We start from the raw sequence: 15942 nt of genomic DNA, 5'->3' as shown, positions 1-15942 counted from the left end.
TGGTAATTTGTACTTCATCTTCATCGTCTAGTATAGGCAAGAAGAGGTGTTTGGAGGTTGCAACTATATCAATGGGTAAATTTATTTATGTTTTCTTTTTTACTCCACCAATATAAACAATTTGTTTTGATCTTAGAATCAATTTATCAACCCCTTCTTGTTTTTTTACAAATCTTATTGTTTCTACAAGAGACAACCCCTTCTTATTTGGACCTCTACACATTCTCATCCCTTTACCAACAACACCCATATAATGAAGTTTTACTCGAGAATATGAGCTATAATTTGATAAATTACAATAATTACACCTCCAAACATATCCCCGACCTCCTACAACCTATAAAACTCTTGTGATATGTCTCTCTAAAGGAAATCCTATATCAATTTTGAATGTATCATTTACTCCCCCACCCACTAAACTTTCATGAGTAGCAACTCTTGCAACATGACTTCTTCTTGTTAAACGAAAATACATAAATGTAAATTAGAAAAAAACTAAGAAATACAAGCATACAAGTGCAAAAAACATAAATACAAACATTATAATAGAGAGCTAAATTTGTTTCTTTAATTCTTTAAAAAAATTGGAAAACAAAATTGAAAAATTACATCATAAAGTTGAAAAAATCACCAAAGTCTAAATTTTTTTTAGAAAACTCAAGCATAGGGTCAATTGCTTACTTGAGACAATTCATCTCCCTTGAGAAAGCTATCTAGCACCCTACAACCGATCACCTTTGAAAGTAATCATCTACCCTTTGAAATGCCAAAATGGAGACCAAATGAGGAGAGAAAAACAGAAAACAAAATAATATGTTTTAACGATGAATGACCTCATAAAGAGTCACTTTAGAGTTTTTGGAAAATAAAATTGAAAAAGTGCTTTTAAATGTTTTTTCTTTAAGTAAAAAATCACATTTTGGGTGTTGTGGTGTTGGCACATGGATGTCCCCAAAGTATACATGCACACCTTGTGGATGCGCACATATGCACTTGATTGTGCATTTAGCGCATCCACATCCAAATATTGGGGCAAGCGGCATGCATCTGGTGTCTTAGGTTTCAACATTAACAAATGTGATAATTTATAATAAAGCTTCCACACAATGCAAGCAATCATAGTTATAATTATACTTCAATTAATTTATTTCATTATTATCATGCATAGCTTTGTAAACAATAAACAATATGCCTGCCATTTTGCAATTACATTTATCAATCAAGTATTATTATCACACATACATATTCAAAGAGTTACAATTCATTAAGTATGCAAAGCGTTGTTACCCCAGATTTGTTATTTACTCAATGACATATTATCCAAATCTTGCTTAAGAATGTGTACTAAGACATTTAGTTATGTGTGTTAAGTGTTGAATTGCTTCAATAAATTGAGAAGCTTAGTAATACAAGCGAGCTCGAGGCATAGATCACAGTTTTATATTGAGTCTTGCATTTCATTTACCTCTAGTGTTCTTGTGTATATGTTGATCAACCTAATTCACATGTGCTTGATTTGTTTCCAACTAAAAGACACAAGTGTGTATTTGTGAGATTTTTTTTCAGCAAAAAGAACAGACAATTCTTCACATATTTACAAAAAAGTGCCTTGGTCAAAAGTGGTGGTAAAAATTGTATGTATTGTCTAATTTTAGATTAGTTTCTAATTTATGGAAAGCTTCGCCTTGTAATTCAAAATGCAAATTTTTCACACATTTGTTTCACTTTGTACTGCAATAAAAGATGCAAAACCCTAACAAACTTTTAGGGTAATTAGTTCATTGTTAGACCCTGCTGACCCTAATCTCACTCTGTTATTACTCAAGCTGTATTTAGGACCAGAGATGAATGGTGAGTGAGGACATATATTCAATTGAATGCAACTTTACATACATATGGTGGACTTTTACTCATATATTAACATGATATGTCCAACAGTTAGAAAGTTTAACTCTATATACTTTTAGTTCTCACTAGTTCACTAGAGCTAACAAATTTTAAATCCTAAAATGTGCTGCATCAAGAGGAAGAAGTGCATTCTGACCTGAAAATAATTTAACCCCAGAGTATCAACACCCTCACTTCGAAGACACCTACACTTGATATGAAAACATGCTTGGCAGGAATTCAGAGAAGAGGTCATTCTTTGTGTTTGCCTGCTCATTTGTGATGTATGGGTTGTATAAACTTTTCTTGTTTTGGCTCACAAGTTAGCATTTTTACTGTAAATTAAACTTCTTAGGTTGCTGAAAAAAGAAGATACTCTTTAATTACATTAAGTGGAAATCAATAAGAGAGCTCTGCCTTACACTGCCATTCTTTCCATGTATATCTTTAAAAGTCCTTAATTTTTCTGTCATGAGGAAATTTTCTTGCACGAATGAATGTTTTGCTCCCACTATTCCATTTCATCACCTTGCTTTATCCTTTACACACGTAATCATTTTTATTTGGAGGATCAATATATCAAGATTTTCTCCTCTATAAGACAATGATTATTATCTAGCTATGGCCTACGACAAAAACATAAACAATGTAAGTACTTGTAGGTGTCCAAATGGAGTAATCTACAGAAACAAATAGAAAGTGCTTTCATACAATATAATATTAGAGCATACACAATTCGATTGGCAACTTAATTTTCAAGTACTTTTCTAAATTTGAAATCCATGTTTGCATAAAGTACCACAGTGGTAGCTGTGTCCGATGAACACAAAGTCACCAAGCTAATAGTTCCGAACAAAGAAATAATAATTTGTCTAGAAGCTGATCCACATATCCATAAATGATAAGATAATATTAGCAAAATAAAACTTTGATAATAACATCTGCAATGAATATGTTTACATCATTAAGAAAACTGTACATATGCTCAAATCAATAGAAAAAGATAAGGACTAAAGTGGAAATACAAAATGAAGCATTGCTAAGGTCATTTCACTGACACATCATATAAAAATTTGACTTATACAGAACAAATAGGAGAGAAGAATCACCAATTATAATGGTATGGGAACATCCAAAGGTGACCCCGGAGAAGGCTCTAGTATTTGAACATGTGGCAAGGCTTTTGATAACAAAGCCTGTTCATGAAAAGATTATGTATCAAACAAAAACGTCCAAAATATCTACAAAATTTTATGCCACTGATAATAATCCAAAGCTTTATTTACATCACTGATATAGATTTACAAATAATTGATCTAGTTTTGTAATATGGCACATACATCTTTCTTGCTAAAGAGAAGAGAAAAATCCATTCACACATTCCTGCAATGAACTGTTCAAGAAATAAAGATAGAAAAACCTTTTAGGACCAGAGGTTTAAAAGATACATTCTTGGGCTGGTTATATAAAGACAAGGATACAACAAAAGAACAAACTAAAGAACCAAAGGTTAAGATGCCAACTGATATGCAAAAAGACTCAAAATAATGAAACAGCATGGATATGATGGTCATAGTCCTTTGGGATTACAATACCAAGGCATCCTTAAACCAAATCAACCAAATGGAAAATGTGGAGTTCCTGACCTAGGTTATGACAGGCAGAAAGATAAGACCTTGAATAATTAGGGCAATTTGAGTGAGGTAGGCGAGTCCTCTAATGCAACACAAGCTGGAGAGAGGCACCATCGATGACCTTGATGATTTCATTGACATTCATGAATATGAGGGTGTATTTACCCTTGATCCAGTCTATAACCTGGAGTCTAAACATGAGTTTTTACCCTTATTCATCCCAAACTGACTGATTGGGAACAGAAAGGACCACCACAATTGGATACCTTTCAAAATGATGAGGCTAGCATAAATTTTCTCGGAGCACAAACTAATATACCCCTTAGGGACCATAGAGCTTTATTTGCTATTGAAATTGACAGTGCAGCTTACTTATCAAGTCTTTCAGTCACAAAATTATAGAAAATATAAATAGGTCTTCTAGTGAAAACTGCTTTACAACACTATTAGACTCAGAAAAGGTAAAAATGAATGATGTATCCAAGGGTGAAAACCTTTTTGAGGCACTTATGGATGGAAGGCTTGACACACTTCCCAACCATCTTAGCATGAGAAATCATCCATGTTAGTCAAATAAATAGTGGCAGTGAATCTTGGTATTCAAGAAAAGCCCAAAATTATACATCTAGTTGAATCATTGACATTAGAGTAACAAGTGGCATTTATACAATTTTTCAATGAAGACCAGTCAATTTTGCTTGGGCCAACGCAGACATGCCTGGACTTGATCCTAATTTGGTTAAGCATCACTTGTCATTACCACAGGGAGTAAAACCTGTAAACAAAAATTAAGAAAAATACACCCATGTGTAGCATTTTGGTAAAAGCAGAATTAGAAAATTTATTACATGTTGGATTTATAAGGTCTATTGATTGTGTGGACTGTATTTCCAATCTATTACCAGTCTCAAAACCGGATGAGAATACTCATGTTTGTACAAATGTCAGAGATCTTAACAGAGCTTGTCCCAATGATGATTTCCCACTCCCCGACATTGTATGTAATAGTTGATCTCATAGCAGGGCATGAGATACTTTTCCTTATGGATGGATTCTCAGGTTATAACCAAATCAAAATTGCTCCTAAAGATCAAGTAAAAACAACATTCACTTGTTCTCACGGAACTTCCTGTTGCAACATTATAATGTCCCCTTTTTAGCTCACCATGGTTGGCGATTTGGTTTAGCCTATCATTGGCTGTCATAGGCTAAGTCAATTGGCTATGTAGTGCCTCTTGTGTTTGCAGTCTGTACCTTGTCTATTTTTTTTGATTCGAGAGATACTTGTTACTCCTTTTGATATTTGTACCTTGAGATGACTTGAGGGTCGAATGTTATACTTTGATTTCCATACCATAGATGCTTTGTTGCTATGCTGTTCAGTTTATCGTACTTGCATGTTGATGCTATTTTGAGATGGATGTTATGCTATGGTTATTTACTTCATTTATGTTCTTTACACATTTTGCGAATGTGAGTGATGTAAATGGATTAATGAGTTATTTAATGCTTTAATTGCTTCGGCTAGTATGTTATATGCAATTGCACTTGATCATGTGTTTTAGTGTGCAGGAATTATATCCCTGGCAGTGGCCTATGGAGTTAGTGATCTAGTTGTTCATATTTTGCCAATGTCACTCCTATATGGTCAACATATCCTTATTTAGTTGTTTTATATTAAAACCTTTCGGTGATTAGTAAATCCGAACTCATTTGCATTATGTGATTAGACCAGTGAGCATGTCTGTGCATTTAGAAGTTCACATTCGTCACGAAAGTGTTAAGTGATTTTCTGTAATTTTGGGTTTTCGAATTTTAAATCTTTTTGGATTTAATTTATGGCAGCTTTGCCTTAGGTGAATTTCCATTACGGATAATAACCTGTTTTCGTTTGGGTTGATTCGGAGTTTAACTACTCCAGCCAGCTATTTTCCATAATGAACTATTCACTCAAAAATGAATAAATATTAAAAAAGTGAATTCATTATTCACTTCTCACATTTTGGAAAATTAAATTTGGAGAGCAAATTTGGGAATCCTCTTCTGAAGGATTATTGTTTTGCTCGTTGTGGGAGCTGTGAGCGTGGGATCTTTGTGAGGTTGGTCTCGTTGGATTCAACTTGAGGAGTTCTCGCTTTGCCGTCAGTTTCAGCAGTTTTGGCGGATTGGTTATTTTATTCTACAGGTTTCAATTTTGGCCCTTTTTGTTGTCAAGTAGGGCCTTCCCCTTTTAATGTTTTAACTTTGTTTCTGCTTCCGTTTCTTGTAGCATTATGTTAGGAGGCTGTGAACTAGTGTTCCCCTCCGTTTTTGTTTGCTAGTTCAGCCCGGTTGGTCGGGTATGAACGTTTTACCTATTTTTGGAATGGGGGTTTGAGTTTTTGGGCCGTTATGCTGGCCGTTTTTGCATACGGTGTCCGTTTTCAATTATTTTTGGATTTTTGGAGTTTTTGAACCCAAAGGCCAAATGGGTTTTAATTTTGGAATTTTTCCAAAATTTGGAATTTTTACCTCGTTTTGTGTGCAGCCCTGTTTTCTCGAGTTTTCTTGGCACATTGTGGTTTGTGGACCTGGATGATCCGTTTGGATACCAGTCGGAACACTTTTGCATCTTTCGTTGCTTTGGGATGCGTATAGCATCCGTCATCCCGATTATGTTTTTCGGTCGATTGACTTCTGTTTGCATTCTCATCATGTCCTTGTGTATGATCTCTGTGATGGTGGTGCGCCACACACATGTACATCTATCGGGTGACCTATGGGGCCCGATCTTCCGTGGTACTTCCGGAAGTTGTGATCATTGGGGTTGGGTTGGGAGTTTGCATGCCTATGGGCACTCATCGTTGGATGAGCATGGGTAGGGTAGGGTAGCATATGGAGGGGGCTTCTATCTCGTAGCTTGGTGACCTTAGTCCCACAGGGTTGGCAGAGGAAGTTCTAAGTAAGTGATAATTAAATAAACCATTGGGTGGTAATAAATTTAAGATAATAATAAAAGTATATGCGGGGCCCTCCGTTGAGGAGTTGAAACGCATGATCCGAGCTTGGGCTTTTCGATGCCAAGTGACTCTCCATGATATCAGTCCCTACGTAGTAGCCCATTGAGGTGTTTGACCAGGACCTGTAGTTTATGCATTGTCTCTGTCTTGGATTCAATCATCATATTGCTTGGCGTGTGTGTTAGCCATGGTTGTTGTTTTGTGTGTGTGTGGTTGGAATCATTATCTCCATCAACACGGCGGGTGTGGACCTACGGGTGCCACGTGGTTGGAAGGCGTAGCTACCTTCACCACTGCTAGGGACCGGTGTACAGAGACGGTCTATTGTTCTAGCGTGATCGTTGCTGGATGTATCACTTGGTACTTCGATTTGCGGAGTATGCTCTCTAGTGATTTATGCTTTCATTGGGATGTTGTTTTCCATGTTTACATGATGTTGGTTTTACGTATTCCTTATTATGATGTTTAGCATATAGTAGATGATGTTATCTGATTACAGGGTTATCTTATGCTTTCTACTAGCATGTTAGATTTCATTTACTTATATTGTAGCATGTTTAGTAGTGATGTCCCTATCACGACAGCACCGATGATTTGATCGATGGCTTGGGATGTTACACGCGGGGGATGGCTAGGGCCCACGATGGTCTTATGACGCCATTGATGGTTGGGAGGAACCGCGTACTTGTGTTTGTTTTGTTCTTTGTGATGTTATTTCAGTTGTGGTGATGTTTCCCTTCTGTACTGTTCCTTTTCTATTTGTTAGATGTTAGATTCCATTTTCTGTATTCCAGTTACTCAGTTCTGGTTCGAGTGTTCTAGCCTCGAAATGTGGATCCGGTACTCCCCGGTGTGGAGGTTCTTTTGTCGGTTTTTCCCCGTTTTTGAGTTCTGGAAGTGTTTTTGTTTTGTATGGGCAACATTTGTTCGGCAATGTGCGACATTTAAAAAGTGTCGCATGCCCATACAAAATGTATCGTACGATTCTGTAAAGTGTCGCACGCTTCTTTGAGAAGTGTCGCGCGACACTTTCTAGTATCGCACGCCTCTTGGAGTTGTCGCATGACATTGTTAAAGTGTCGCACGCCTTAAGGAAAAGTATCGCCCAGTCCCTGAAAGTGTCGCACTCCTCCTTAAGAAATGTCGCGTGACACTTTTCTATGCTGCATTAAAGTATCGCACAATTTTTGTAAAAACCTGCGCGGGTGGACAGCGGGCACTTTTCGTCGCGATCCGAACTTTTTTAGAGTTGATCTGGATACCCTTTTTGGCGTTCTTCAACCCTATGTTGTTGCATTTTGATTTCTGTTGGTTTCTCTTGAAATCCAGTTTTCGGGTTTCTGTTTTAGTCCTTCGGGGTTTAAAATATATCGTTTAAGTATAAGTTCTTATACTTAAGATATATTTTAATATATGCGACGATTCATTTGAGATGGGTTTCAGACCTCTACGGACTAAGATAAAGATTCTAGGAAATTTCAGGGCTTCAGAATTCAGACTTAGCCTATTTTCAGGAATCCGTTTTGGTCTTTTAGCTTGGTCGATCTCTTATGTTTTCTTGTTTGTGTTTTGGTTAGTGGTGACGTTTGGAGATCCGTTGGGTGTCAGGATGGTCGTTAAGTTTTCCGTTGCGATCTGTATGATCCGCTTATGTTGTTGTCATGTGCACTTACACTTGTAAAAAAAAAATTATTCTGGCTTGTTTTCATCCTTGTTTCCAAGGATCTCCGGGCAGGGCATTACAAGCTAGAGGGTCTTAGCTGAAAAAACTAGAGGTCAATTCTCATTTCAGAGGATAGGATTGTTCTTCACTTGGTTCAGTTTGGAATGCTTACTATTTATAGTGAGTGCGTATTTCAGGAAAGTCAGGGTTTTTAATTATAGAAGGGCACCTAAACGAGCTTCTAGAGCAGTGTTAAGATTTGACATCATTGGCTTGAGCATTTATTCAAGGACTTTATTTATAGTAAGTTGTATTTGCAAAGCTGCTAATTTTGGCAGGGCACCTAGTCACATGGATTATGCACTTGACTATCATAATTCCCAAATGACTCAATGAATTGAAGTTGACAGCACAAATTCATGTTATTAAATTATTAATAAAGTGCACTTTATTGATAAATTATTATAAATCTACTATGGAGTTTTAAAGTAAATGGGGGCCATGAGACATCATTAAAGTACATTAATTGATTACATTAATTGGGCATCTGAACCAAGGAGGTTATTAAGTGATATTATAAGGTCAAATTGAGCTATTTAATAAGTCATTAATGTGACTTAATTGAGAAAGCTCTTTAATTGAACCTCATGAAGGATTTATAGGAAAGGGCAAAGTGTAAATTGAATTATTATGCATATGAGATGTTTAATTTGTTGCTTGAATGTTTTGGGAATCGTGTATGAGACAAGGCTTTCTGCACATCATCAGCATTGGAGGGTGACAATTCTTCAGTGTTTTCAGCAATTTAAAATGATGAAAGACGAATTGAATTTTGCATACCAGTGATGGCTTTATTCTGGAGTCATATTTGTGCCAAATTGGAGTAGATTTAGAGTGTTCACTGAATTCAATAAAGGTGATTGCAATTTTCAGCTTGTCCTAGATGTTGAAGTGGAGAAATCATTTTATAATTTCTTTTTGCAGCCATTTAGTGTTGCTTTTGCAACATCAGACCACTTTTTATGAATTGGGTTGCTTTTTGTTTATTAAAAAAGTGATTTGTATAAGTGGGAAATAAAATCTAGAATTTTCAGACTCATTGCATGGTGAAAAATCACTCCTTTTGATTTATGTGTTTGCTATTATAATTTAAAATATCAGGCAAGATTTGTATAAATGTATGTGAAGGCAAACATAGGCTTCTTGTAGTGGTATCAAAGAGATTTCCTGTCGTCCTAGGTTAATTGGAAATATTCAGTTGTATGCTAGGGAGTTCATGTTGCATGGCAGTGATTTTCTCTTACATTTTAGTTTTGAGACTATCAAGATGTTTGCATGTTGATTCCAAGGGTTGCATAGTAGTGATCAGCACTTGCACGTTAGTTTTAATGGTTACATGTCAATGCTCAATGTATCATGTCCCCAAATTTTAATGTAAAAATTTAATTTAATTTAATTAAATAATTAATTGGTCCCAGAATTTTAATATTATAATAAAAGGACCTTTAATTAGTTACTTCAATTAATAAATATGGGGCCCCAGTTAAGAATATTTGTATTTGTGGTTTTGATTGATTTATGTATATCTTGGACCCATCTTTTATTTTATTTGTAGGTGTTGCCATGTCGGCATTACTTGTAAACCCTTTAGAAGTTTCTTCGTAGGGGCATTTATGACTGATTGTAGGTAGTTTTTTAGTACGCAATTTTGGATTATTCTTTATACTGTGAATTCCTATTGGAGTTCAGTATTAATAGTTCGTCATTTCAGAAGTGAAAGATCTTCCCTACTAAGCTTTCCGGTTTCAGTGGGATTCAACACACCCTATTCCGTTCTGTATTCTTGGCTCGACTCTGGCAAGTTAGGGCATTATTTATGTTGCAAATATCCTTGTTGTCTAGAATATATTGATATTGATATATTGTGTTTTTTATGTGTTTGAATTGATATCTTGGTGATTGGACAACCCCTGCATTATCAATGAAGGAAATATAATCCCTTTAGCCAACCTTCATTCACCCGTCCGCTCTCGACCCTCATCATTCTGTATGGTCCTGCACTCTCGTACGCCATCAGTCCCTCCATAGCGTATGGTCAATAATCTGTACGGTCACCTTCCCTCACCCTGTACGACAGAATGTCCAAATTGTCACTGTACAGACAACTAGCAACTCCATAAAGCTTTCCTATCTCTCACCATACGGCCTCTTGGTCATCACTATATGATAGACAACTTCCATCGTTTGGTGATTGTGTGGCAACTCCAAGTCAATCCTGCATGTTTCCTTCCCTCTCATGTGCATACGGAACATTACAGTGGTATCAGAGCAATAGCCTTTGGGTCGAGATCCCCTTAGGGAAGTCATTGCCTTTGGGTCAAGATCCCCTTCGGGTCGAGATCTCCTTCAAGCCAAGATTACCTTCGGATCGAGATTGCCTCCGAATATAGATCCCCTTCGGCACGAGATTGCCTTCGGACCGAGATCCCTTTCGGGAAGTCATTGCCTTTGGGTTGAGATCCCCTTCGGATCGAGATTGCCTCTGGACAGAGGTCCTCTTGGGGCTAAGATTGCCTTTGGACCAAGATCGCCTTCAAGCCGAGTTCACCATCGGGAAATTAGACAATGGTGACATGTGTGGTGTCAATTGTTGCATGTTAGTACTTGTAAATGGATGTTAGCATATTTTAGGAGACTTTTTCTTGCCAACTTGTTGGGTAAGTTTCGGCTGCAATTTGGAAGTTCAGTTGAGCAACATGACTATTTCCAAGAGAAAAATCAAAAGCCATGATGAAAGAATTGGAGAAGCTTAGACAAATCAGGAAAGGATGAGTGAATTGCTTTCACACCTGACAACCACACACAGATTAGCATGGTACATGGCATCCATTTTTAAGAGGTCTACATCAAAAAACAAAAAAGAGAAACAAGAGGTCTTTATGGGTGAGTTATCTAGAAGTCTTTACAATGAATTTTCAGCAGCTAGTGACCAGCATATAACTGATCCTATAGAGAGAAAAAATCAAACCTCGGATAATAAATTAGAAAATTCATTGATTGGCAATGAGTCCTAGTATCGGTTTTTGGATGGACATCTAGCTATCTTGGAAGAAGTGTGTGAACACACTGTACAACAATTTCTACAGTGTCTTTCGAGCCATCCCATTAGGCACGTAACAACAATACCTTTGATGTTGATGTGTGCAAAGTTGCTAGCACACATGTTGAAACTTATCAACTAGTGAATGTTGTTGAAACAACCTCTATCATAGTGTTGATCACAAACCATAAAATTTGTATGGCGATTATTTGTCACATGGTGAGGTGATAGAAAAGCATGATATGATTCAGGAGTGTGACACAGATGACTCCGAGAGTTCCAAGCTGTACAGTTCAGATCAGCATATTGATGAGGTTCAATTTGTGAACAATCCTTTGATTGAGGCAAGTGCTACATGGGTCATATGACAATCTGCTTTTCGAGGTTGATGTTCACCACTCTCTTGAGATGAATGTTCATGATGTTTGAGATCCTACGAATGCATCAAGATTTGAAACAGAGCTTACTAAGGGGTTTTCAAGCGTTTACATAGTGAGGAGTGCCTATAGTTTTACTTTTGATTTGTTTACCGTATGGGGTAAATAGTTTAATGCATGCAAGAAACAAACAAGAATATGTAACACCGTATTACTCCTTTTATTATTCGCATATATGCCAAAGAGATTACATAGTGTTTTCAATGATGATTACAACAATGATCCAAAGTCCATTCCGAACGGTGTACATATACCATTCCGAAGGGGTGACTCAACCGTTACGCGTCCTTTCGGATGCTAATCTACTCGTCAGTTATTTTATAACTTTACTGACAACATGCTAATCTACTCGTCGGTTATTTTATAACTTTACCGACAACATGATCCTCATGTACATGACCTCTTTTAGATGCATAGTCTAGTTACAAATGTGTTGGACAATAAGTATGACACCTTACTTTGTGTAATTTTGGGAAGCAAGCTTTGCCATCCTTTCAAGTTATTTCCATATGAGATATTCACTCTTGTGACAAATATAGTTAGATTCAATCTAGGTTGGCAGCTACTGCCACTTATTCTAGTGTTGGTGTTACAAGAGCTAGCTGGTATCAGCTAGGACATTACACAATTCTACCCTTGGGATCCAAGTGGGCTGGTGTGATATTGTTAATGAGATTGCATGGGGACAAGCAATTTCAAGGAGAGTGGACTGTAATGTCCACTTTTTAGCCCACCATGGTTGGTGGTTTGGTTTAGCCTGTCATTGCCCTTCATAGGCTAGGTCAATTGATTAGAGGGTCTTAGTTGGCAGAATTGAAGGTCAATTTGCATTTCAGAGGATAGGAGTGTTTAAGATTGCTCGTTGTTTGGTTCAGTTTGGCATACTTACTATAATAAAAGTGTTTTGAAATGTCCCCACATCTAGGCCTATGTAATTTGCAACTAATTCCTTCAAATCATTTATAAGAGACTTCTTACCAGTCAATGACTTTCCTTAAGGTATAATATCCTTGCAATTTCAGATGGACAATCTGATTTATGTTGGATGACTTAATGTTATATTCACACTTGGTGCTCTACGATCTTTATTAATTATGATAAGATTAGGTTGGAATGAACTTGACACTCAGTACCATTCCCTAAAATGATCTCGGAGTGGACTGCTGATATAAATTTCATAATTTGTAATACTCTGGACAGTATGACAATTCAATCACTATTTCTATCTTCATATGCTTCTTCTTGTTATCTTTCTTCAATCACTGTTTGTAACATCCGGTTCTCCCAAGTCTAAATTAACTTTTAACATACTTAAGAATACAGTTATCACTTCGTTTCATAGGAAGTCAGTTATATGATTCATATTCATGTGAATAAGATTTACCGGTAAAATCAGTTAAACAAAATTTCTTAACTTTAAAACTTAAAGTACCATCAAATGAAATTACTACCGAATTTGAAAATCACATACCTCGAAAAAACTGAAATTGAAATCAAACAAGGGATGCTTTTGCAATCACCTGGATTAGTCCACAAATATACTACAACGATTTCACAACTCGACTATCATCTAAAAACTGCTATCTCAAAATCATATGATGTTTACAACTAATTACCACTATGATTTAAATTAGGGCATCAATTACCATCGGTTCATTTAGGGCTCCTAAAACCACTTTACCACTTAGGGCTTCCGCAACCATGGATTCATTTTAGGGCATCCGCGACGACGAATTCAACTAGGGCTTCGATACCACGGATCCAATTAGGGTTTCCAATACCACTGTATCATTTAAGGTTCCAGCTGTCATACAGTCAATTAGGGCTTCAGATTTTCTTTTCCTTCCAATTACTTATCTGTGACAGTAACTCAAGATTGGAAATTTATTTATATTCGATATTCATATAAATGAAAAATAAATTATAAATCAATCCATTACATAACGGTAACAATGAAATAACTCAATTTAATCTTAGCTCCTCATAAATAAATGTGATTTTACCTATTTCCGATAAACAAATGAAAACATAGCTTATCTCTGTCTGACGCATGTCTGACATCTCGAGAGAGGTGAAACACTGTCAGGGGCTTAACCACCCAACCTCGAACCACAACAAATCCCCACACGATCTCCAATGAGAAAGGGCCTCCCTACTTGGAATTGACAGGGAACATCTTACCATCCACTGGGCTTTCTGGTAAACAACTCACCGTACAACTTGACAGTAGAAGATCACAATAACAGGAATATGCATGAGCTATTAATTGATTCATATTAACTGATAAATTTTGAAATGTCACAGCTATTATGGATTCAATTATCATAGATTCCTCTTTTCCACCTCACCACCCTTTTTGTTCGCTACACAGCCAGGTGAATTCCAGGTATTAGGAATTCTCAGATTAACCAGTTCTGTCAATTATACGTTTATCCAAACATTTCACAAACTATGTTCATACAAAATGAAATAACATATACGAAATCGAGCACATTTCTAGGATATGCCAATACCATCAGATGGTTTTGATAAGAATTCCAAGGCAATTAAATTTATGTTTCCAAATTGGAAATAATGAAAACAGGCACTCATATAATAATATTTACATAACTTAGTTCCACACGAAAAAGCCTAAACAGATCCAAGAAGTTAGAAGACAATTAGCACAAACTTTGTTGATTGACAAGTATGGCCCTGATTAATAAAAGCATTAAGTGTTGAATTTATATTGCTACCTGTCTACTCACTTCACACGGAGACCATAATTTATATTATAAAAGATAGGAATTACTGTCTAAAAGATAAGGATGTGCCTCTATAACTTGTAGATATTCATTAAGTAACAAGCTTATCAAATGAAGATAGAATGACTGCCAGTGAATCATTGGGTTTATAAGACATCAAAATATACCAGTCTTCTCCATAGGTTTAGCAACAATACACCTAATCGAGTTATTTCTATTGATGAAGCATGATGACTTCTCTACACGATAAGGGAACTGCGAAAATGCCTTGCAAAACTTGTTGACATTTGTATTAAATAAATGTAAAGGCAAAGAAAGAGAATAAAGATTCAAGGCAGCCATGACTGAGCTACAGTGTTCTTACAGGTTGCCAGATCGAATGCAAAACGTGACCTAAACTGAGAACAACATGCGCTAGTTTAAATCCGCCAACCCTGGTGACTCGGCCCAAATTCTGAATAGAAGATAACTTTGATGTTTGGTATGAATCCGCCTACCGGCTTAGAGATCTGCGGCTTGGTAGATTCTAATTGATGGCATAATATGAATTCGGGTTCACTCAGAATTTTATGAAAATACAAGGATTTGATTGCCAAGAGAATTGGATTTTTTTGAAAGAGGAAGAAGAATGGATGCTAACAACCAAAGAAATCCATAATATAGAGTAAGCTTGTCTCTACGACTACCTATAGTAATAAAGAAAACCATTCGACTACCCAAGATGACCATTCGGATACCAACTATTAAATCGACTATAAAGAAAGAAAAGAATAGAAGAAAAATAAATAAATAAAAAGTTGGAAAGAATTGGAAGATAATAATAATAATTCAATTATAATTCGAACATTATTATAATGTACAATTTAACATCACTCATACAAATTATTAAATGATAATAGTGCCAAATCATTTTATATTTATATGTACGTTTATAAATATTTATTAAAATGATATGAATGAAAGATAAATTAAAATCCTTGAAATACGTTTTATATTTTAACTCAAATATTTTAATTAAATTATTTATTTAAATAACTCATGCAGTTCCACAGATGTAATCTGTTTCAAATCACTAGGTCATTTACCCGTCTGCCCAGTGATGGTGATGCTCCGCCCAATTCTTTTCTAACAATGCTTCCACCCCCTTCGGCATGCTCCCTGCAAGAATTTTCTCCGTAATTAAATTATAAATTATATAATCATAACAGTTAGCTTTTCATCCTAATTTCATGAATTTGCGATTAACAATCAACTAACATGTCATCTGCACTTGAAATCATAACGACCAACTAACTTACCATTTCGCCAGATTATATCAAATTAAACTGCCAACTGACTTCATGCGAACTTCAACTGCTATATTTCAAACTAGGTAAAAAATTGGGATGTAACACTCTTTCTAAATATATATGTGATCTAAATATATATCTCTGTCACAAAAATTGTTAACTTTTCTTTATCCCTCCTTTTTGATTGAT

The 15942-nt window shown here is 36.0% G+C and overlaps 1 protein-coding gene across 10 annotated transcripts in view; it reads right to left on the bottom strand.

The window, feature by feature from the left end:
• Positions 1–15942, bottom strand: part of LOC149578593 (Metallo-hydrolase/oxidoreductase superfamily protein) — a 243528-nt gene that overhangs the window by 112238 nt on the left and 115348 nt on the right. For 3 of the 10 annotated variants that reach the window (XM_089830048.1, XM_089830027.1, XM_089830033.1), the window contains exon 8: positions 2997–3083. In XM_089830048.1, the coding sequence (XP_089686174.1) occupies positions 3000–3083 (84 nt within the window). In that variant the 3' untranslated portion in view covers positions 2997–2999. The other 7 variants (XR_016364586.1, XR_016364585.1, XM_089830040.1 and 4 more) reach the window with 6 other exon arrangements.

Source organism: Cupressus sempervirens, chromosome 1, assembly GCF_028749045.1.
Source record: "Cupressus sempervirens isolate cs-2001-9-10 chromosome 1, ASM2874904v1, whole genome shotgun sequence".
Taxonomy (NCBI): Eukaryota; Viridiplantae; Streptophyta; class Pinopsida; order Cupressales; family Cupressaceae; genus Cupressus; species Cupressus sempervirens.
Note: the sequence above shows the minus strand (reverse complement) of the source record. Positions and strands in the feature narration are given on the sequence as shown.